Raw genomic sequence first — 22,695 nt, forward strand, 5'->3', positions numbered from 1 at the left:
GTTTAGGAGGCTTTTGAGAATGGGACTTAAATGAAGATATTGGCAATGTGAATGGGGATAAGTGGGCAGATTAGAGCGATAACCAAGGAGAAAATCAATGGTTGTTATTTGCTGAATGGGATAAGGAGAAAGGAATCAAAGATGGTACGTCTATTTTTGGGTGGTTGGAAATGCCATTCAATAAGTTTGGAAACACAGAAAAGGAACAAGTGTCTTTGAGGATAAAGGTGTTTGGAGAATCCAGTTGTGGATCTGTTATATTCTTGGTGGCTATCATATATCAAAGTGGACGTATCTTGTTGAATACATGTTGGAATAGACTTTTTGAGAGAAATACAGACTTTCAAGTTATCAACACATAAGCATGAATTGAAATATGGAAGTAGATGGTAGTTTCAAAGAAGAATATGTAGAATGAGAAGAAAAGAGCATTCAGGACAGACAGCTGAGGAATTCCAATATTTAAGGGATGAAAAGAAGAGACGAGCAATTAGAGAAAGAAAACACATTTTTATGGAAGGCCTTTCGGGGAGGACAGTATGTTTATCAGTGCCAAGAGTTATCAATTAATCAATCACGAAAATAATAATTTTTGATTTCGCAACCGGAGGAATTTTCACATAGTTGAGAGTCATTTCAGTGGAAGTGGAGGCCAGATTCTAAAGAGTTAAAGAGTGAATAGCCATGGAGGAAATGAAGAAAATGAATGCAGACCTCTCTTTTTAAAAGATTGATTGTAGGAAGATGAGAACAACAGGGTGGTAGCTGAAAGACAAGATGGCTCTGAGAGGAAGCAGAGAAGGAGAGGCTGCTGATGTAGGGGAGACAGGGACCCCTGAAATGAGGGGGATGGTTGGCATCTAAAACTTGGGCATTCATTCCTCTGAGACAGGGAGGGAGATTCCGCACCTTTTGTGGCTGGAAAAGTAAATAGGCTAGGTGTAGATGGGTATGGTGGTGGGGGATTGAGGGATTTTGCATGTGATGGCTTCTATGTTGTCTATGCAGCAGGAAGCAATATTTTCTGCTGGGTGTTAGAAGAGGTGTAGCTGGGTAGGATGTTGGAATGGATTGGAGGTTTTAATTGTTGCTATGGAGAGTGGAAAGGGGAGCCAAACAGGGATGGATAAGAAGATGCCCAGGTAGCACTAAGAGTCCTATTGAGCTGGAAGCCAATAATTTTAAGTGATATTGCATTTGCACAGGGCTTTATGATTTTTTTTTTCTCTAGGTGAGAAGGTAGACTTCAGGGTTGGGATTTTTCCGGTTGAGTATGACAGAAGATTGATGGGGCAAGCTATTTTAGGGCAATGAAATTGCATGGTTGAAGTGAAATTAACTGTGGGTTCAAGGCCGGACAGGGAGAGGATGATGCTAGGAAGGGCATTGAAAGAGCAGGAGCATGTCTTTGGGTCAAGGACGTGGAGGTTGGGGTAAGGTTAAAGAACTGATGTCATGCAAATAAACGAGTAGGAGAGCTGTAAGGGAGAGATGTTGCAGTCAGAGGGGCATATTTTGGATGTAAGTTTTCAGAATTATACCATTTTCAGAAAAGGGTGGCATTCAGCATATGTAACTGATCTGACATGGACAATGACCAATCTGAGTAAACTATGTAATCCATCCGAGCAATCCATCAATCATAGTGTACATTTTGATTCCAGAGTGTGGGCATGGATGGAGCTGAGGAAGGATGAAGCCCTGGATGAAGCATTCTCATGAATATTGCATTTTTTCCAGACTGATGAGGTGACTTGAGAATGAAAAGGAAAATTATGAGCCTGTTACCAACATCATCAATAAATGAGAGAGGCAATTCTTGTCAATATGAGGCCAAGGTAATTTTGGTCTGGAAGATAAAGAGAGGAGGAAAGTGGTACAGTCAGGTGGGGCTGCTCTAACAGTATACCACACACTAGGTGGCTTATACGCAATAGAAACTTATTTCCCACAGTTTCAGATGCCAGAGATCCAAGGTCAAGGCCCTGGAAGCTTTGCTATCTGGTGAGACATTACTTCCTAGTTCCTAGATGGGCACCTTCTCACTGTGTTCTCACATGACGAAACAGGCAAGGAAGCTCTATCAGGTCTCTTTTATAAGGACACTAATCCTACTCATGAAGGCTCCACCCTTATGACTTAAGCACCTCTCAAAGACTATACCTCCTAATACCATTACCTTAGGAGGTAGGATTTCAGCATACCAATTTTGGGGGGAAGGGAACATAAACATTTAGACCATAGCAGCCTAAGCCTCAGTTGGTCAGATGTTTCATAGCACAGTGTCAGAGTCATATTCTGAAGCAGTTTTGGGAGACAGACACACAGACACCAATCTCCAACCTTGGGATTTGGAAGAATAAGCAACCTTTTGGGAAGATTGCAAGCAACAATGTTCTTTGAGGAACCAGGTTTCAGTTAAGACAAGAAACCAGAGGGGATGTTAAAAGAGAGGGTGACGATACAGCAGACTGTATTCACCCTGGAATGGGCAGCGTCTGCAAGGAGGGTAACAGTGGGAGGTTGACTCAGGGAGGAGGGACATGAAGCAATATGAAAACGTGTGGTTAGGAGGATGCGAGATGACAGAGAGGTTTAGATCTTGAGTGGCGTCTTTGAAAGACCCAGGCTCTAAGGCATGAAGTGATTCACAAGCTTCATGGTTTCCATGTGATTAGTCCTAGCAGTCTCCTGAGGGAAAGGGGATGAGGAGGAAAGGCGCTCAGGCCAGCATGGAAAGAATGAGCCACGGTCTGGAATGATTGTGCTTCCAAGAAATCCCAAGACAGGTGAGCAGGCTGTCATTGGAATTGGTTCCAAGATTTTGACCAAATGTTGGAAACACCGACTGTCCCTCGTGGGACATATACCGTATCTGGTTTTCCTACAGCAGAGTGCACCTGCAGTGTGCCTGAATTGTGCTAGAGTTGAGAACAACATTCTATCCTCAACTAAAGCCACAAATCCCTCAGTGCAGTGTGGGGAGCAGAGATACATTTCACTGGCAAGCAAGGGTCTGAATTAGTGAGTACTCAGCTTAACCTGTTGCATGCTATCTCCGGGTTCAGTGTCGAATAGCACATAGGTCCTCAGATGACATTTATTCAATAACGAGGCTTTAGTTATTTTCACAATAGAGTGATGTGCATTGCCCTTCAGATTTTATAGTAGAGCAGTGGGGTGGGCTTAGCTAATATCTCACTCTGGTCCTCAAGTTCTTCCTTGGGGTAAAAAAATCAAAGGACCATGGGGACAGCAGTTTATGGTAGAGCTTGAGCATAGAGAAGAATTAGTGAACTGAAGGGTATTATAAAAATAACCACAGGACAAATAACTAAGGCTACAAAGAACATGTGATGTCGCTTGACTTGCAGATGGTCGTTTTCCTTCAGTGTTCCAGCTCTCCAGTATGATTCCTTGCACAGACCTAGCAAATATCGGAACATGTCTGTGGATGAGTCTTCTGTTGCTCAGGTTACCAGGAGAAAGTGACAGCAAATGTATACTTTTTATCAAGGCTAGGGCTGGAAAGAAATATAGCTATGTGGTGTTGTTGCAACCGACTTAAGGATAGACAAATGGCAATCGGAATTAGTTTCTTTGCTCATCATGGCACTCTGCCCTCCACTCCCCAGCCTACCTGCCTATTGCTGCTAAGGCCTCAGCATCCTTGTGGAGGAAGAGTCATGGATTGGTTGGTGGTGGTCAAAAGACTTCCTTCCTTCCTTCCTTTCTCCACTCACAAATGCTTAGTGCACGCCAGGTTTGTGTTAAGCACCGGGAATACCAAGATGACTACGTCTCCTCTCCTTGCAAGCAGCCTTCAGTGCAATTTGCTTCAAGCTGGGGTGTGCCAGGAAGCAAATATGGGCTTTGGTGAATGAAAACGAGTTTGGGGAGAAGAATATTCGTTAGCAGGAATGATAGGTACAAGGCCAATATGTGAAATTAAGAAGGCAAGAAAGGTCATGATGTCTTTGGAGGAAGAATGGGAAATTAGCATTAAAATCTAGGGTGCGTCCTCCTGGAAAGAAGGACCCAGTCTTTTTGGAGCTTAAATTTGGAGTCAAGATGCTTGACTTTTGTCCTCTAGGCAGAGTCCTCCAGCTACTGAAGCAAAAAAGTGAAAGGACCATGCTTGCTGTTTAGTAACACCCTTGCAGTGGCTGTGTGGGGTTCTCTGGGAGTGAGGAACAGATTCACTTATGTCAGAACAGCTGGGACTTTGCTACCTGAATTATCCTCCGTGCAGTAGCAGTTTCGGTAACAGCATCACCTGGAAGCGTGTTAGAAATGCAGACTCTTGGGCCTCACCCAGAGGTGCCGAACCATTTTAATGAGATTCTGGGTGACTTGTGGGCACAGTAAATCAGAAGCTCCGTTGATAGCTCCTATGGCATTTACGTAGGACCCACAGGAAGGATGACCTGAGCTTTTTCCTTCTTTCGTGCCACAGGTACACCAATCATCCCGTGATCTTTTTATCCCCACTTTGAAATGTAAAAAAGGATATTACAATAATTTGAGAAATTCTGTCCTTTTAAGCCATGGCCTTTTGAAACATTTTTGTCACTGGCTATCAATGCATGAGTGGGTTCAGGGAGGCATGTGCCACAGACTATTATATCTGTGCTATTTTATTTCTTTTTCTTTTTTTTTTTTTTTAGTTATTTCTTGGGCCGCTCCCGCGGCATATGGAGGTTCCCAGGCTATGGGTCTAATCGGAGATGTAGCCACCGGCCTACGCCAGAGCCACAGCAACGCGGGATCCGAGCCGCGTCTGCAACCTACACCACAGCTCACGGCAACGCCGGATCCTTAACCCACTGAGCAAGGGCAGGGACCGAACCCGCAACCTCATGGTTCCCAGTCGGATTCGTTAACCACTGTGCCACGACGGGAACTCCCTGTGCTATTTTATTTCTTAAGCTTGGTGATGGGATGCAGGCATTCATATATTGCCATTTGCCATTTTCAGTAGGTTGCAATATTTTATTATCTGGACTCATAAATTCTTGATTAAATAATCATGTTTTGTGATCTACAGAGGGAAAAAAGAGCAAGAAACTTCATCCAAAATGTACCCCAGACTCATGTTGGGGATGAGAGAACCTAAATGATGGTGATAATATTCATAAATGGTCATAGTTATGTTTGTTGAATATGAATAAATACCATTTGGGGGGCATTTGCTATGTGGTAGACATTGTTTAAATGTTTCATGTATAACTCACTGAATGCTCATGATTGCTCTAGGTGGTAGGACCTGTTGTTTATCTTGATTTCTTGGGATATCTTCATAGATGGAAAAAACTAAAGTGGTAAGATGTCAGATACTTGGCCCAAGGCCACAGGGGTTGTTGGGGAACTAGCATTTAAATTCAGTTCTTGGAAATCCCTAGTCTAAGTTCTTAATCACTGCACTATAGTATGGTATGTATACAACTTCCCTGCTTACATAGATATTGCTAGAAGAAGATTAAGGATAAAGGATCACAATGAAATACAGGTATTCTTTTCTCCTTGGCCAGGTCAGAGAAAAGCAAATGCAATACATTTTTGGCCTCGGAGAGACAATTCATGTTGTATTTGCTAGCTGTCTTCTGTATATCTGAACTTGGAAAAATGCAAATTAGAGCTAGAAAGGAATGGTATTGAGAAACAAGTTCCCACTTGAAATTCAAATATGGAGAAAATCCGCTAATTAAAAAAAAACCTATATAAGACCTCTCCTTGAAACAGCTATGCTACACAAATCCCCAATTTTCTGTGACTGATCTTGTAACCATCCTTCCCACATGCAGGTAAATGTCATTCTGCCATGACTCTTTCCCCATTTTTCCTAGATGGGGAGCCCCCACCTGTTGTTCTCTACTCGTGATGACAACAGCTACACTTATTACATCCAGGGTATTGACCACGTTGTAAGCACTTCACTTATTTTATCTCCTTCTAATAGCCCTATAGATCGTTATCACCATCCTCATATTACGGAGGAGGAAACGGATACATTCTGAGGTTAAGTGACTTGTTTGTCATCATGCAGTTAAATGGCAGAACCAGAATTCAAATTCCTGACCCTGGAGTTGGATCCTCCTCCCCACAGAGGGTTCTAACCTCCCTGGCCACATTGATTGGATTGTCCTTCCAACTCTTTCTTTTTTTTTTTTTTTCTTTTTTGGCTTTTTGGCTTTTCTAGGGCTGCTCCTGTGGCATATGGAGGTTCCCACGCCAGGGGTCTAATTGGAGCCGTAGCTGCTGGCCGACGCCAGAGCTACAGCAACATGGGATCTGAGCTGTGTCTTCGACCTACACCACAGCTCACGGAAATGCCAGATCCTTAATCCACGGAGCAAGGCTAGGGATCGAACCCACAACTTCATGGTTCCTAGTCGGATTCGTTAACCACTGAGCCATGATGGGAACTCCATCTTCCAACTCTTTCTACATCATTCATTTAATGTATTGAGGGGTATCTTGGGAGCTGGGTGCTTTTGCAGTGCTAGGAACACACTGGTGAACAAGCTGTGGTGCTTCCCCCTTAGACAAAGGGTGGTGGGCAGTGTCTTCTAGAAAGTGAGATTAGCGTAAGTAAAGGCCTGGAAGGGAGACGGTGTCCAGTCCTTCCCAGAACTCCATCATGGATGGAGCTTCAAGTTCACCGAACAGAAGGAATGGCGAGTCTTAAGGCCGGAGAGCTGGGCACTGCCAAACCGTCCAGCTTCCTCTAGGGTTGTAAGGAGTATGGGTTGCAGTTTTACCCTGAGAGTAATGGGAACCACTAAACAGTTATAAGGAAATATGGAGAATGTTGACTTAAGCTCCATTCATGTACATATTGGCACCTAATGAGTGACTTTAAAGAAATGAATCAGCCATTAACTTCATGTTCAGAAAGTCTCTTTCAAGAAGTTTTTAAAGAATAACAATGAAAGACATTGGGGAAAGAAAAAAACCCAATAAAACGTAACACTTTATTTTTATTATTATTTTTTACCTTAGAAGGAATTCACCAAAGGCTTCATATTATGCTATGGCATCTTTAATTATAAAAATAAGCAAATAAAATAACTTGCATCTGTCATTACCATGATATGTTTCATAACCTTTATATGCACATGGAACTTAAAAATGTAATTTAACAATAAATAATGACATATACCAGATATGCTCACTGTTTATTCCAGTACTCAGCCAAAAACCTAAATATCATTTAAATTATAAATACATAATGCAAATATAATGGCACAAAAATGTCTAAAGTGCAACCAAATCACAAGAGAAGAATCATGCAAACTGGTCTAGGTCAGCCCCCGAATCACTCTGTGCAGCAAACACAAGACGAAGCTTTGGAAATTTGAGGGGGGAAGTTGGAGGGAGCAGGGTGGGGGGGGGAAAGAGATGCAAAAAACTAGCAACATGGTGAGAACTGCTTCTTTCCATATGTGTAGATATATGTATTATAGATACATATATAAATATTATTGTGGGGAGAAAAGGCGGGGTACCACGGTTCGAAAAGGTCACAGCAAAAAAAAAAAAAAAAAAGAAAGAAAAGAAAAAAGAGAGAGAGAGAATCTACTAGACTGAAGAAAGAGAAAATTTTGCTAGAAATAACTCATGAACTACTTGTCGCATTGGGGTCCTGGCTTAGTGGGTTGGCGAAATGGACACAACACACAAACTTTAGTAGCTTTTCTGGTTTGGAGAAGCCAGCCTTGCCTGGGGGGGAAGGAATGGGCGAGGGAGGGAGAGAGAGAGTCAACTTAGAGTATGGTCTACCTGATTTCCAAGAGGCTAAGGCAGTGTCCATAGGTTTGGGGACCTGGGGATGGGACAGTTCTGAGTATAAAATGCTCTTCACAATCTGATGTCAGCACGCTTAGAGGCTGTGTGGGGACAAAGGCAGCAACGCTTGTGCTGCTGCTGGGTCTGCTGCATTTGCTCTCGGTCCTTGAGCAGCACGTTACTGGTTTTAAAGGCTTTGTGGTAAAGTTGTATTGCTTTTCATTTTTTTTTCTTTTTTTTTTTTTCTTTTTTTTTTTTCTGGAGATGTGCCCTCCCTCCTCCCACCAGGACCGATTTGGTCAAATCTTGAGTTTAGCCTAGTGAGAGTCAAGCACCAATGGTTTCTACCTAAGCGAGTTTGGAGTGGCCTTTTCAGTCCTACTCCTCCTCCCTCTTCCTCTCTCGACATTGACCTTTGGTGGGCAGTGACGCTCCTAAGGGACTGTTGGGTTCAAGGACAGTGACCCTGAGAAACTACTGTTCATAGATAGGTTAATCGTTTGGCTTTGGTGGTCGCCATCTTGTAAACATCACGGCAGAAATGATCAAACCGCCAGCTCTTTTTTTTTTCCCTCTTTCTTTCTTATTTTTAAAAAATTTTTTTTCTTTTTTCTTTTTTTGCAATCCTACAGAGATGGCCCAGCTGCCAGGACTACTTTGGCAGGCAGCGTGCTACAGGACAAAAATGTAAGAGGAGTCTATTAAGGCTGGACAGCCCAGGGTTATTTATACCCCCTCGGCCCTAAGTCCCCTGAACGAAAGACCCAAAGGCTGATTGACTCATTCCTGATTGAGTTAATGGAACGCCTCCCACCCCATCATCAGGTGGCCAGAGTACCAGGCACTGATGAGAGGTGGCGAGTCAAGAACTGCCACTTCCCAAGGTATAGCAGGCCTTATCACACTCTAAGTGGTCCAAGCCCAAAGGGATGCTCTTTTTGGTTCCTGTAATTCTCAGTTGGATGTGACAGAGCTGTTTCAGGAGAGGTCTAAGTCAAGAGTAGCCTCTGGGTTGAGGTGGGCTAGGAGATTAACATCTTGCCTGGGGTCCTTCAGATAAACCTGTTGGTTTTTCCTATCTCATACAGGCCCATCTTAAGTTTTGATGTTAAGTAAAACTACTTCTACCCCCTTAGTTATAAAAAAGGCCACAAGGAGCATTTATGTGGATATCTGGAAGTGAGATAGTTATTCCATTCCCAGGAAAAGAAAAATAAAGCTAAGTTACAAAACTAAATCTATATGCAATAAAGTTATTATATACTGCTTTGTTTAAGCAGAGTCCTCTGGAATTTATGTACAGTACATTAGTTTTCACCTATTTATATTCCACAGTTAGACCTTAAGATTCTCTGGTTTTAAGACAATTGTTAAAGATACTTTTAAAGCTCTGAGCAGTTACAGTACATAGAGATGTTAGCTTTCTGTTTTTCATTAGATGCAAGAAGATGCAGGCTCAACGTCTGGCTGGAGAGCCAGGCTTGAGCAATTTGGTAAATGGGTTGGGAAGGAAATTAGACATGGGAGGATCAAGACCATAAGACACTAGCTCATGAGAGATCAAGAATTCAAATATGACATTCATATTCGTCCATGGCCAGCACAGATTCATAACACGAATTCCATTTAACATCTTTATGAGCGTTTAAGACATGCATTTAAATTAAGTTGCTTCTTATCAGCTAACTCTACTGGGGCAACCATTCGAAAGGGCTCCACATCTTCAAATTACAACGTCTGGGGAAATTACATGGATGTTTTGTGTTTGAGAGTAGTTGGAGGGGTGCTGGGAAAAGACACGGTAGAGGGAAGTGATAAAAGAGGCTACTTTCTCCGGAGGAGAGGCAGAAGGATCACACACGTTCTGTCTGTGGGAATGCCGCCATCGCAGACTGTTGAGAGACTGATTACAGAAGCCTAGTTTCATGCAATTTTCTTTAAGGGGAATAGAAAATAGGAACTACTTAAAAAAACAAAAAAAAACAAAACCCCCCAAAAACAAACCAGGCACAGTACACTCAAACGTGGTGCGTGAACACCCTTAAAATGATAGTAGTTTGGTGAGGCTGTGAACACCTCGCCCCCGGTTACGCACTCTCGTGGGAGGTGCGTTTGATGTGGGCGGGGGAGGCCACCTCACCTCGGAGGTTCCTGAGGAGGACTTTCAGCTTCTGCGGCTCGTTGGCACGTTTTCTGTTGAAGTCAGCCCGCGGGTGCGTGTGGGCACAGTGATCCGTCTGCAGGATGTGGAAGAGGCTGGCCATGTTGGGCCCAATTTTCTCCATCAGGCTGTCTCTGATGGTGCTGACCGTGTCTTCGTCACATTCCAGCAGGCTGCGAACAAGTCTGTTATAGTATCTGCATTGGGAAAGGGAACACAGACGAGGGGCACTCAGTGAGAGCACGGCAAGATCCAGGCCTTCGTCTTGGCGGTTTTGTTTTCCAGACCGGACGGACCCCCTGTTGAAGGCAGGCTACGGGTGCGTATTCTTTGTATTATTTCCTCATGTGCCTGTGTCTTAGGGCCACAGTGCCCACTAACTGTCGATCTGTTCATTTCTTTTGTGGCCACTGAAGATAAATGGAACTTTCAAAGTAGAGTTCTCTCCAACACATCAGGGTTCCCAAAAGAAAAGTTATCGGTAGGCCTTCTGGTGAGTTTTACAAGAAAAACCTTGTGTTTGGTAGAAATTACCTTCATCTTCAGTGCACGTTCTTCTTCTTCTTTTTTTTTTTTTTAATTTTAGGGCCACACCTGCAGCATATGGAAGTTCCGGAGCTAGGGGTGGAATTGGAGCTGCAGCTGCTGGCCTACGCCACAGCCACAGCAACACCTGATCTGAGCTGCATCTGCGACCTATGCCATAGCTTGTGGCAAAGCTGGATCCTTAACCCACTGAGCAAGGCCAGGAATTGCACCCGCATCCTCATGGACGCTAGTCAGATTCTTAGCCTGCTGAGCCACAGTGGGAACTCCTCGGCGCAAGCTCTTTAAGCATCCCCAACACTGCAGCTAAATGTTTCGGCTCAGAAAGGATGAAACTGTCTAATATCTAATGCATATAGATTACTTGCCCTATTCTTTGGGAAGACAGTTTGGGTATTTACCATTTTGAGTTGGGAGGCATTTGCTCCATTTTGTGATGGCAGTTGTCAAAACCTATTAGCTCCGTGTTTACTAATTAGGGACTCTCCTGATGACAGTGATTCGCAGTATTTATGTGGAGAGACCCTTTCTTTGGAGGAGCCCATGGACGGCCGGGCCACAAGATCTTCCATGAAAAGAAACCTGTTTATTTTTAACTCACCTCACAGAGCACAGGATCAAACATCTTTCCAGAATAACTTAACCCCCCAGAGAGGTCCTTTCAAGGATGTCCAGTAAATAGAGAGGAACATGGGTACTGAAGCAAAGCCATCCCCGTTCTGGGAGGGAGCAGAACGGAGCTGGGACGGCGGGAGAAATGCTGTGTCTGGGTCTCCAATAGAGCCTGGTCATGAGGGAGGAGTCTAACCATCTGTTGTTAAAACTGGGACTCCCCTGCCCAGAGACACATTTGTCTAACCCTTTGGAAGTATAAAGCACATGAGGCAAAGCAGATCTCACTTGGATGGGGAAATGAGGGGAAAAGTGGTTTTGGAAAGACTGAGAATCAATTACACGGTAGCAACAGCTTCAGACGTCCACACAGCCCCACAGGTCCCTTAGCATCTCCTGGGCTCTGCCAGGATGTGAGTCCCCTGGATCTCTGTCTGTTTCACAGGGTGATTAGATCCTAGAGAATCAGGTGACCCCTCACCTTCCTGCCTCCCAAAAAAGACTTGATAATGTAGAAGTTAACCCTTCCACTTCTAGAAAGAGCTGTTCGCACCAAATGATGTGAACAGCTGGAGAAGATGACCTTCCCTCAGGTCAACATGGAGCGCTCTGGGCTGGAGGAAGAAGTGTAACCTCAGTAAGGAGACGAAGATTCGATACACTCGCCTCGCCTCTTTAAGGCCAGACATGTTCCTCTGGTCCCACTATGTCAAAGCATCTACTCTCCATCTCTGAGAACATCTGCCTTTACTGTTGCTCTCTCTGCTGGCCCCCAACAGCCCACCTGTTCTTGGTGCTTCTTGAGGAGGACCTTTGCCTGACTGTTCTTGGTGACTCCCCTCCCACCCCTCATCTACCCTCAGCTTCTCTGATGGAGCTTGTTAACTCAACAAGGGTAGGCTAAGAGAGCCCCCTGAATAGAAAATATCCATGGTTCCAGTAATAGCTCCTCCATCATCATGTGGCCTAGACCTACACCATTTGCCCGAGCCAGCCAGAGGTTAATCCCATGCCGCTCCATGAAGGGCTGGAATATGGCATTGACCTAGGGGCTGTGTGAGCTAATGGGACAACCTTTCCTATCTCTAAGCCACTCAATGAGATTACTGAAGGCAGTGCGTCTCCGGCAAAAGCTGACTTGGCAATTGTTACATATTTCTTGATCACCTTCTTGTACCAAGTCTTGATGTTACTGTAGCTACTGGTGAGATGCGCCTTCTCTTTGAGGAGAGAATGTACACAGATTTAATTGTTGGTCACCAGGGGGCATGTTTATTCAATTCTGCTTGGTATTCCTTTTTTGAATGGCTGCAGGTTTTACTGGCTGCCATCTTTGAAGTGGAAATCAAATGGCTTGGCTCAGGGCCATGTGAATTCTAGGCTCAACTCTGTCATTCACTAGCTGTGTGACCTTCAGCAGGTCACTCCCCTCTCTGGGTCTCTGTCCTTTAATTGGTAAAATGAGGTAGTCAGTTTAGATAATCTTTATGGTCATTTCCAGGGATGGCATTCTGTTTCTGGGGTTTGACCCATACATTCCTCCTCAATTTAACACAAAATAGGGCAGCTCTGCTTCAGGCCCTTCCTTTGCAGGAACAGTTACAAATATTTAAGAAGATTCATCTTTACGGGGATGGGGGTGGGATGTCCTGCAGAGACTTGGTGGGCCAAGGGTTCTGATCATCCTGCCAAGAAGGCTCTTTTCAAGCATGTTTCTTTCTTCCCCTCTTTGAAAATTCCATGGCTGCCGTTTTTCTTGGTAAAGAATAAGATCAGATATTCTCCATAGCTACTGTTTCAGCCATGCTTACCCAAATACACACATACTGCCTAGGAACGTTCTGTGTGAAGGTTTATAAATAGTCCTTTGTTTCCCTTGATCAATATTATGCTTCTGTTTCCTGTTCCCTATCCATGCCCTAGAGAGCTGGAAGCTTCGTCAGTTTTCCCACTCTGGATCTGGACTGGTCGAATTTCTTGCCGAACCTCAAGCTGCCCAGCCTGCCTGATCGATTTTGCCTGCTTCCCTCATGGCTGAAAGTGTCGTTTGCAAATTCAGCCCGGGGGACAATGCAGCTCTCCTTGCTCTTTTAAGTGCATTTCTCTCCTGGAAAATTTCCCTGTTCTGGCTCCTGGTCCGGTCACAGGCTTTTGGACTCTCCCAGGCCCAAATCTCATGCCCGATAAGTCACAGGAAGGTGGAATGAACCTGTAACTACTTCCTTTCGCAATTCTGTGCCAATTGGCACAACTTAGCCTGTATCTATGGTGGGGCAGAGGCTGGGAAAGCAGGATGTTGCACGAGAGTGAGGAGCTTAAATAGAGCAAATCAAGCCCAGCATGGAACCGGAAATCTCTACAGTCCTGAGCAGGAATAATACTAGCTAGGAGAAGTGAAATAATTGGAGAAACGTAAGAGTTACATGGAAGATTCTGGTCTTCAAGAGATGGCTGGTTTTTTTCTTCCCCCCACTTCCCTAGTAAGGATGATTCCTCTAAGATGATAGAGAGAGATGACCAGACTCTTTGGGACCATTTTCTAAAGGTGGTAAAAATAAGGCATTTATATAAGGGAATAATAACCTGATTAAAAATTCCTATTACTAGCCTCTTCTTAGATAGGGTCCCAGTCCAGATCTGTATTAGCCTTTCTTTTTTAAGAAATTTTTGTTTATTTATTTGTGTTGTTTTTTTTAGGGCTACATGTGCAGCATCTGGAGGTTCCCAGGCCAGGGGTCTAATCGGAGCTGCTGTGGGCCTATGCCACAGCCACAGCAACACCAGATCTGAGCCATGTCTTTGACCTACACCATAGCTCATGGCAACGCTGGATCCTTAACCCACTGAGTGAGGCCAGGGATCAAACCTGCATCCTCATGAATACTAGTCAGGTTCTTAACCCACTGAGCCACCAGAGGGAACTCCTGTATTACCCTTTCTGTAAGACCTCTCCTTTCATAATGGAAGATTTGAATTAGAAACATTAGTATTGCCTCAAAATTGGTTACTACATTATAGATCAAGAATTGTCACTGGACCCTTAAAGATCAAAGCTTGTAATAAGGGCTTTGCTAACATACTCCTGCCCTCAGCTACCACACAAACATATCCTTGGTCCCCAGCCCCTGTCAAACCTAGAAATCTTTACTTCTTTTCCTTTGAGCAAAAGAAATCTCAATCAGCTAGTTTTGTTTTTGTTTTTGTTTTTTCCTCTCTGGTTGTAATAAGAACCTTTCTAAGAGAATACTGTGACCAAGGTCAATATAAAGGGTCAGGCCATTTGACATGAACGAATCAAACCCTGGATTTGACTTTCCTGTTCTGAGGACATCGCTTAGGACCATGACAGAGTCACTTCCAGAGACCGAACAAACGATTTTTATAAGTGGCCATGAGGTCCCGAAGAGCTCTGATCTGTAGTTAAGAGTGAATCAGAAAACGGCAAAGTTTAATGTCCGAGGTCTTAACCTCTCCCTGAGGAGGAGCGACTTTTCCTGTTTTCCAGCTGCATCTATGTACATAACTAACCCACTGGTCAGCCCCAGAAGGACTAGGCTGTGCCCACCGTCTGAGGAAGGGAGGCAGCACCTGGCCAGGAAATTAATCAGGTAAGTCTGCGCTGGCTTTCCTGCAGTCAGAGTAACAGGTAAGGGCTGATCCTTGTGCATGTGTGCAGATTTGGCTGGAGAGCCCAAGAATCAGAGCACTTCAGGACTAGGAGTCATTTTAGGCTGTGTGGCATCAGAGTAGGCTGAACTTGACCTGCCTGCACGGTCCCTGCCATGCCTTCCTGCCATCAGCACCTCTCTGAACTTGATTGCAGATAGGGAAGCCCAGGGCTTGCCAGGAAGCCCTCTAGGCATGGAATGAGGATGCCTGCCATCTCATTTATTAGGCGTTCACTCCTGGCTGGTAAAGACAGTGAGGTCAAAGACCAGCAAGGTTCAATGTTCAGATATTACTAACTCAGGGGCTTGGGGTCACTTCAAAATATGAAGATAAAATGTGATCCAAATAGTTACCCAAACATCATTCCAGAAAATCTTGGACTGGAGGGATGGGATAATAGACCCGGCAGGGACCATGGGAGCCGTCTAGTCCAGCCATTTCACTTTTCCCAAAGGAAACTGCAGTGCCACTGAAGCGAGATGACTGGCTCTGGGCTACCTAGTGACATATCTGATTGAGCTTGGGACTGACTGTAAATACATGCAGTTTTAAAAGCCTGCATTATGACATTTGACCAAGGTTTTCATAATGGCCAATTGTACTGTGCGTAGTCGTGATTTCAGCCAAATGTGGCATCTCAAAAGCTTGTTTGCACAATCTTTCCCATCCCCTTCAGGCTTATGGAAGGAAAGGGACAATGAAAAGGCACCCAGGGATGCTGCAGATGAAGTTTTCTATTAACTGCATGAGAAGACTTTTCCTATAACAGTGAAACAAAAAAATCCAGGCAGCTGAAGCTGTCACAACCAATCACAAACATATTTTTTTTCCTGCAAAAGCTGGAAGGACTGCAAGCTAAAATAAGAGCATGACTGTGGCGATTTAAACCCCCCGCCCCCCTTCTGTGTCTGGCTCGGCCAGCCAACCACTTCCCCCTCCACCCTCACTGCTAAAAAGTGGACTCGTTTTGTACCTGTTGGAGAAGTGATTGGGGAGCTGGACGACTTCCGTGATGGCTTCGGGGTTCCGCTTGGCGACACTGCACACGTTCAGCTTGGTGTAGCACTCCTCCTGCACCTCGGCAATCATCCGCTGGAAAGTAGAGCATCTCCGAATGGCGAGGAAGACCTTGGCGGTGACCCCGTTGGCGATGCACTTTAAACTCTCTTTGACAAAGGCTTTTCCCTGCCGAGGGAACGGGTAGGAAGACAAGCTTGAGCTTGAGCTGACAAGAGAGGGCAGGGCATACAATAGGTGGAACTTAAAGGGGCTCGCTTTGGCACTATCTCAAGGCCATCTGCACGTCCTTGCAATGAACAAATTGGACGCTGCCACCGGGATAAAAAAAAAAAAAAGTCCCTCCTCGCTCAGACTACCTTGAGAATTGAGCTCCATAGAAAAGAAAGGAGAGGAGAAAAAGAGATGGTCCATAATCAACCACCCTTCAGCCTAAAAATAGCCATAATATGGCTTTGGATGTTTGGGATGGAGATGTGATAACTCAAATCACAAGCTAGCATCCTAGGTCATACGGGGAGAAGAACTTCTTTGTTAGAAGCACATTTTTATTTCCTGTGGAAGAGGCAAAGATTTTCTGCTTGTCTCCCTTCCCTTAAATGACAGCCTGTATCTGCGTGTGACAATTGTGCATTAGAGTGGGTGGAGAGTGGCTTATATAGAACCTATTTCCTGGCCCAAACCGCGCGTGTGTGTGTGTGTCTGTGTGTGTATGTGTGTGTGTGTGTACACACTGGCGATGACTGTTTAGAGTGGGGAGGCTGAGAGGCAGAGCTGGTTCCCTACAAGACTGGTTCCTGAGAACAATTGTCTGACACACTGTTAAAGATAAGCAGCCCATGGGAGCAGGGGTCAAGGTCTTATTACCTGAGTGTCAAATTTAGCAGCGCTGTACAAGAAGGATTTACAGATGTCGTACATCCCATCTGTGTCACAGGTGGAGTTTTCCAGGCAGGCAAAAGCTCCACAGCCAACCTGCAGAGCGCTGTTGAGGCAGCGAACCATTTCAACTGCAAGAGACAAATCCATCCAATCTGGGTCAAACAGTGGGGACGGCTGGGAGGGGTCAAGTTGATGTGGTGGCAAAATTCAAGGACAAGGGGTCAGAAGAACTTCTTCAAGAAGTCTACGATGGAGCTAGAGCCATTCAGAGCGGGGTGAGGGTGAGCATGGGAGGGGACAGGCAAATCCCTTTTGCTTATAAGAACCAGAGCATCTGGAGGAGAGGGAATGCGTGTTCCTATGGAGATCCATTCACCTGGTCCTCACCATCACATACAGTTTTGGTGGCTGGAGAAGCAAGGTTGGAGTCTGTGGCACGCACAGTGCTGGACGCCGGGTCTGTGGAATCAAAGGGCATTGCTTCAAGCCTGAAATTCTGGGCAGGCAGAAGGCAGAGGTGGGTGGTCAAGTTTAGGAGGAGGAAGGACCAGGGAGTCCATTTGGCTTCTGACAAATACACTCCAGAGTAATAAGGATGGAATTTTAGTCCAAATAGCAAAGAAGAATTTGCCAGGAGTCCACTCGGAGACCCTTCTGATTTCAGGCTTTTAACTTACCTCCCTATTGGCAGAAAGAAATCCTATGTTTTATGTTTCATCCCAACCCCCCTCTATAGGACAGTGCTTAGAGGTATGCATAATCTCTCATATTAAAAGCCATTTTTTTTTTAAGAAGAGAAACACAGGTGTAGAATAACAAGGCCAAGGCAACCCTGTGCAAGACTGGAAGAAAACCGCAAAGAACTTGCACGAGGCTTTTTACAATTCTGGATAAGATCTCCCATAAAAGTAATTTCTCTCCTACAGAAGGGGGGTGTTCTGGCAGGCAGCTCGGCAAGAAATGATCTGCAGCCTTCATACCATAGGATTCTCCTCTGAGATCAAAAGCCCGGTTCGGTTAAGGCGGCCCCTCCCCCTCCAGCCACCCGCAAGCCTCTGGGATGTTACAAGTCATTTCCCTAATTATATATTTCCAAGGGTTCAAATTATAACTTTGCTTTAAGCAGTTTTAATATGCATTAGGGTTGCTATTGTTTTAGGCAAGCTCGAATTGTGAATCACTGCATCTCTATAGCAACTAAGTACAAAAGGAAGTGAAGCAAAGCCCTTCGTTCGGTGGGGACCTGTGCTCTTCCGTGGGGAGCAGCGTCTGCAGCATTTGGACACCTGCGATCCCATCTTTGCTGACAGTTGGGGCAGAGAGGGCAGTGATGGAAGGGGAGCAAGCTGGACAAGCCAAGTCAAAAGGCAGAGGTGTCAATGCCGGCTCCCTAAGGACTCTTTTCCTGTAGAGGCCAAGATAATGCACAATTAACTGCACCAGGAGTCAGGACTAGATCGAGACCTCCCCCTTGATCTAGGAGGAAGAGCTGCTACATTTCAGGAATACTCTTCCCCCCCGCCCCCTCCAGGGGCTCTATAGCCACGGGGCTGCATGGGGATTGAATGGAACTGGAGAGAGTAGGGAGGGACAGAAGGAGCAGTGGTGGGGGTGGGATGTGTAGGGTTTTCTCTGAATCTGCCCTGGATTTGTCAGACTGGAGGGCTAGGGTTCTGTAAATCAATCTGCAGAGGGAGCTTTCTGTGTGTTCTCTGAAGGGGCCGGTAAGTCAAGTTACAGGATCTTAAAGGTAAAAGAAGAGGGCCAGCATCAGACAAATCACGTCTCACCTTAAGATCAGCTTCAGCTTCTGGAAAGTATAGAGAGCGCTTTGAAGCATGCCAACATTCAAGCCTTTCCCCCGCCCCCTCCCCCCCAAGAGGGTACGTGCCAGATTTCAGGCAATCAGGCTAGGCTTATGCAATGAAATACCCTCAGCAGAGCGCCCAGCTTCTTCGTTAGTTGCATGCAATTTATTAAACAAAGGAGCTCCACTTCCTAAGGCTATTGGATTACACTGGCAGTTTATTGCCATCAGGCATGAAGCACATTTATTATCAAGATCAGCCGTCACAGACACAGTTGCAAAAAACGAGAGGCAAATGAGGACAGCTCTTTGGGGGAGAAACCGGTCCTGGGTTTGCCGCTTACCTGAGTTCTGACCTGCCAACCGGGATTTCCTGGGGCTCACAGAATCATTCTGCTCCGCCTCATGGGTTGCAGAAGCACTGATCACCAGCACCAGAAGCACTGCTGAGTTTTGGAGCATTCTCTGAGAAGTTTCCGCTAAGTTACTGGGTTTTTTTTTCCTCCCCCCCTTTCCTCTTTCCCTCGCCCGGCTTGCGTGAAGATGTGGATCTGGATACACTGAGAGCCTAGGTGAGGATTTGATGAGGATTTTTTGTTGCTGTCGATGCCGCTTCTGCTGGCGCTTCGGCTGCTGCTGCTGCTCCTGCTGCAGTCGCTGCTTCTTGCACCTCTGGCTTTTGCAAACTGGGGGCCCAAGAGCTGCACCCAGGGATTTTATAGCCGTTCTTATCGGGCTTCAGGATCAGGGACCAATCAGGTCCCGCAACTGGCCTGGCTAGCCAATCGGAGGGCATGCTCATTGGGCTGAAGCTGTTTGACTTCTTAGAAATATTTTCCAGCAAATTAAAAGTACCTGCTGCCAATGTTTCATGTGTGTGTGACGGTGTGTGCAAAAATGTATGAAAAAGCTATTTTCATGAAACTAAGGGATGACTTGTATGGATGGAACTAAAGGGAAATCATATGATGATCTCCAAGGTGCTTTGGGATATCTATCCATCTTTAAAAAATGTACTAATAGGAGGGATGGGCAGCACTGGCAGGATGAGTGGTGGGGTCCCTCTGGATAGTATTTTAACGTCATGATAGCAGTTTTACTCTAATTTCCACAGCTCAGTCTCTGGGTTGTAAGCTACATGCTCGGTACCCGCCTGTCTTCTCAGCATGAGCAGGTTCATAGGTCTGTGAGGCATTTTAGTCGTATGTGAACATCCTGAATATTCATGTACATGAGCCCTTGGGAAGGGCCATATATGAGCACAAAGGCCCTGAAGGACTGGGCTGTGACAACTCTGAGCTGTGACCTCAGTCCCTCTATTGTCTAGCTCTGTGTCCGTGGTCAAGTCCTTTTACCTTCCTCTACCTGTTTTCCAATCTGTAAAACGCCAAAGTTGGAGCCCAGCATTCCTGACACCTCCTAAACTATGATTCTCTAGTAACACAAATTAACCTTGGCTCCATCTCTTTAGTTACCAGCCGGACCGCAAACTCCAAGAGTATTAGTTACCATAGGCACACACATGCCCATCTGCACACACTACACTCAACGGGGAGACATCATGAATGCCTGGAAATTAATAAACTGTGTATTCAAGCCCAGCCACTTCATAACCACGCTGAAACAATAAGCTGGCCGGAGCAAGACTAAACCTGCTGGGTAAACCAGTTCATTTCTTGGGGCGGAGGGGGTAAGGGGGCGGGCAGGATGGGGAAGAAGAGGTTGAAGACCAGAATGTGTAGGAGAGAAGACTGATAAGCTCTAGACGTAATAAGAAAATTACAGTGGCATCACAAACATGCCTAGGAGAGAAGCTCATATTCTCTTGGAAGTGGGCTGCAGGCAACACCAAGGCTTGTCCCTAACTTGTGAAGGAGGCTAATGATCTCGGAAAGGACTTAAGGCAGAAAGGTGGTCGTTCAGGGTCGGGTTGAAGTGAAGGGATTAAGCAAGACAACCTTGAAACATTTGGGGGAGGTAAATGAGAAAGGGCCACTGGGGATTCATACAGGCAGGGGCAAGATGAACTTGCAAGGAAACCGAGCCAGGGGCTTCCATTTAAATCCTCAAATCTTTAAATAAAGGTTGAAGAAAGAGCACCAACTCTATTAACCACAAGCCAAGAATCAGCTCTACATGTGTGTGGGGAGTAAGCTTGTTAAGTGATTACAGGTTCCCTTGAAAAAAAAGAAAAAAAAAAGTTGTTTGGAAAGCATGACGTTTGCTAGAAAAAGGAATAGAGGACATAAAGGACAGAGAAAAGAAAGAGGATTTTCAAATTTTCATTCAGTAATGAGTGCATTTCAATTTAGATGCACTGACAATGTTGGTATTTCTCAAGTAGTTTCTAGGCTGGGAGCTGGGGGATGAGTGGGGGAGGGTAAAAGAAGAGAGAGAGAAGGAGGACAAGTTGAGACGATGGCCAATCCCAGTCTTAGTTCCTCAAAGTTCAGGATGTCAGGAGTTTGCCTGGTAAGAGACGGCCACGGTCAGCATTGGCTAGAGATGTGGGAAAGGCCTCATGGGGGGGTCGGGGCAGGAAAGATGTGAACTGCTGTTTTTAAGAATTCAGGAAAAAGCCATGGTGTTTCATTTTTACAAATGTTTGTGTTCTGGACATCTCGGAGGTGGTTTTCCTTTCTTCAGGCCAAAGTGGTAGATGCCTGGCACTTGAACACAATAGCTTGACGTTTTCGTCTAGATGGAGAGCAAGAGAATAGACGCATACATATTCCTCCTGAGGCTTTTGATTTCCATTCCTCAGCATTCTCTACCTCCTTGGCCATTTTTTTTATTGTTAAAGGCAAAAAAACCTCTTGTTAGATTTCCCCTGTGTTGGGCTACTGGCTGACTCACTTGCCAGTCATCCACATTCTGTGCCCCCAGCGCCGGTGCTCCCACCAGAACGGATCGTCCCACAAGTGTCAGGATGTGTTTTGTGTTTCCGCTGATGCGGATTTATTGTGCCTCCTTATTTTACTCACTTCCTCCCATGTGCCTGGAGGTTCCTAGCGAGGTGTGTGACGTCTCTCACGACGACAGATAAGCTGTCCGCTGAAGGAATCCAAGAGCGGGGAAGCCATATTGGTTTGCACACAGCTAGTGCCTCAGTGCACTTGAGAATGTCAAAGGCAGAAGCGGAAGCTTCAGTAGATATGCCCAATGTAAAGTTTCTTCCTCAGAGCTCAAGGACGTCTTGTCTCTTGTCCTGGACTTTGATACAGTAAGGATAGAAGAGCTTGGGGAATGTGGGGAGGGATGTCTGCTCCCTTTGTGACGTCTCCTGGTGGGGGAGGGGTAAGAGACTATAAAGGACTTTGAATATCAGATTTCAGAGTCTGAATTTTATCTTGCAAGCAACAGAGTGTCAAGGGTTCTTGCGCAGGAATTGTTGAATATGCCGAAACTAGCATTTGGGGAAGACCTTTTGCTGGGACTTATGACGGTCAGGAGGAAGAAAAGAATGGTGGTTTAAGACTAGTTAGTGATAGCAGGCTGTGTTGATGAGGTCCTGGACAACGGTGGCAGCAGTAGAAAGGAAGGGGGACAGTCATAAGAGGTATCCGAAATAAAATGGAAATGATCAACCAACCGAAGAACTTGATTGGAAAAACAAATCTTTTGGTGTAAAGATCATAGAAATAATGTCCATCACGGTTTCCCCTTTTCCACTTGTTGGTTGTGGTTTTTGGTTGACAAGACTGTCTAGCATCTCCATTAGGCAGGTGCTTCCTGGGGATTCTGTGAAGGTGCTAACTTACCCAAGCAAAGGTAAGGTGGATGAGGAAACTACCCAAGCTGGGCTGAGGCTGCACAAGTTGGAGGTGCCTCCAGGTGCAGTGGGTGGGAGGGGTGGGGCGCTTTGCCATTTCCCCCAAGCAGGGAAAGTGCAAAGGAGTGGGTGGGAGAAGCTGCCAACCCCTAAGGCTGGGTGATGGTGCCCTGGCGGTGCCCGTGCGAGGCTGGCACGAGTTCAGTGAGAAGATTAAGCCAAAGATCCCTGGGGTTTTGTTGGATTTGGCTTGCTTAAAGCTGAGCAGTGAACAGCTCTGTGCCTTTGGGGGAGAGCAGCCCAGGAGCATGGGTTCTTGGTAAATGTTTCTTTGGTTGTTAACAGACGACAGGACTCATCAAGTTTGGTGTGACATGGTGACCAAGGCTGGAGCATCACTGTCATTCTTCGATGAGAATTTTAGACTTGTGCACTGTTAGA

The 22,695-nt window shown here is 45.5% G+C and overlaps 1 protein-coding gene across 1 annotated transcript; it reads right to left on the minus strand.

Moving 5' to 3' along the window:
- Window positions 1–7,159: 7,159 nt before the first annotated feature.
- STC1 (stanniocalcin 1) lies at window positions 7,160–19,164 on the minus strand. Its single transcript, XM_047761452.1, has 4 exons — window positions 18,827–19,164; window positions 16,661–16,803; window positions 15,750–15,961; window positions 7,160–10,146 (listed from the first exon to the last, which is right to left on the minus strand). The coding sequence occupies exons 1-4, from the start codon at window positions 18,942–18,944 to the stop codon at window positions 9,876–9,878; spliced, it is 744 nt and encodes a 247-aa protein (XP_047617408.1). The 5' UTR covers window positions 18,945–19,164; the 3' UTR covers window positions 7,160–9,875.
- Window positions 19,165–22,695: the final 3,531 nt, after the last annotated feature.

This window comes from Phacochoerus africanus, chromosome 15 (assembly GCF_016906955.1).
Source record: "Phacochoerus africanus isolate WHEZ1 chromosome 15, ROS_Pafr_v1, whole genome shotgun sequence".
Taxonomy (NCBI): domain Eukaryota; kingdom Metazoa; phylum Chordata; class Mammalia; order Artiodactyla; family Suidae; genus Phacochoerus; species Phacochoerus africanus.

Coding starts and splice junctions, on each gene's coding strand:
- STC1 (XM_047761452.1), bottom strand. CDS start 18,944: ATGCTCCAAAACTCAGCAGTGCTTCTGGTGCTGGTGATCAGTGCTTCT. Junction 16,804..18,826: donor GTTGGCAGGTCAGAACTCAG/GTAAGCGGCAAA, acceptor TGTCTCTTGCAG/TTGAAATGGTTCGCTGCCTC. Junction 10,147..15,749: donor CCCAATCACTTCTCCAACAG/GTACAAAACGAG, acceptor TTCCCAATGCAG/ATACTATAACAGACTTGTTC.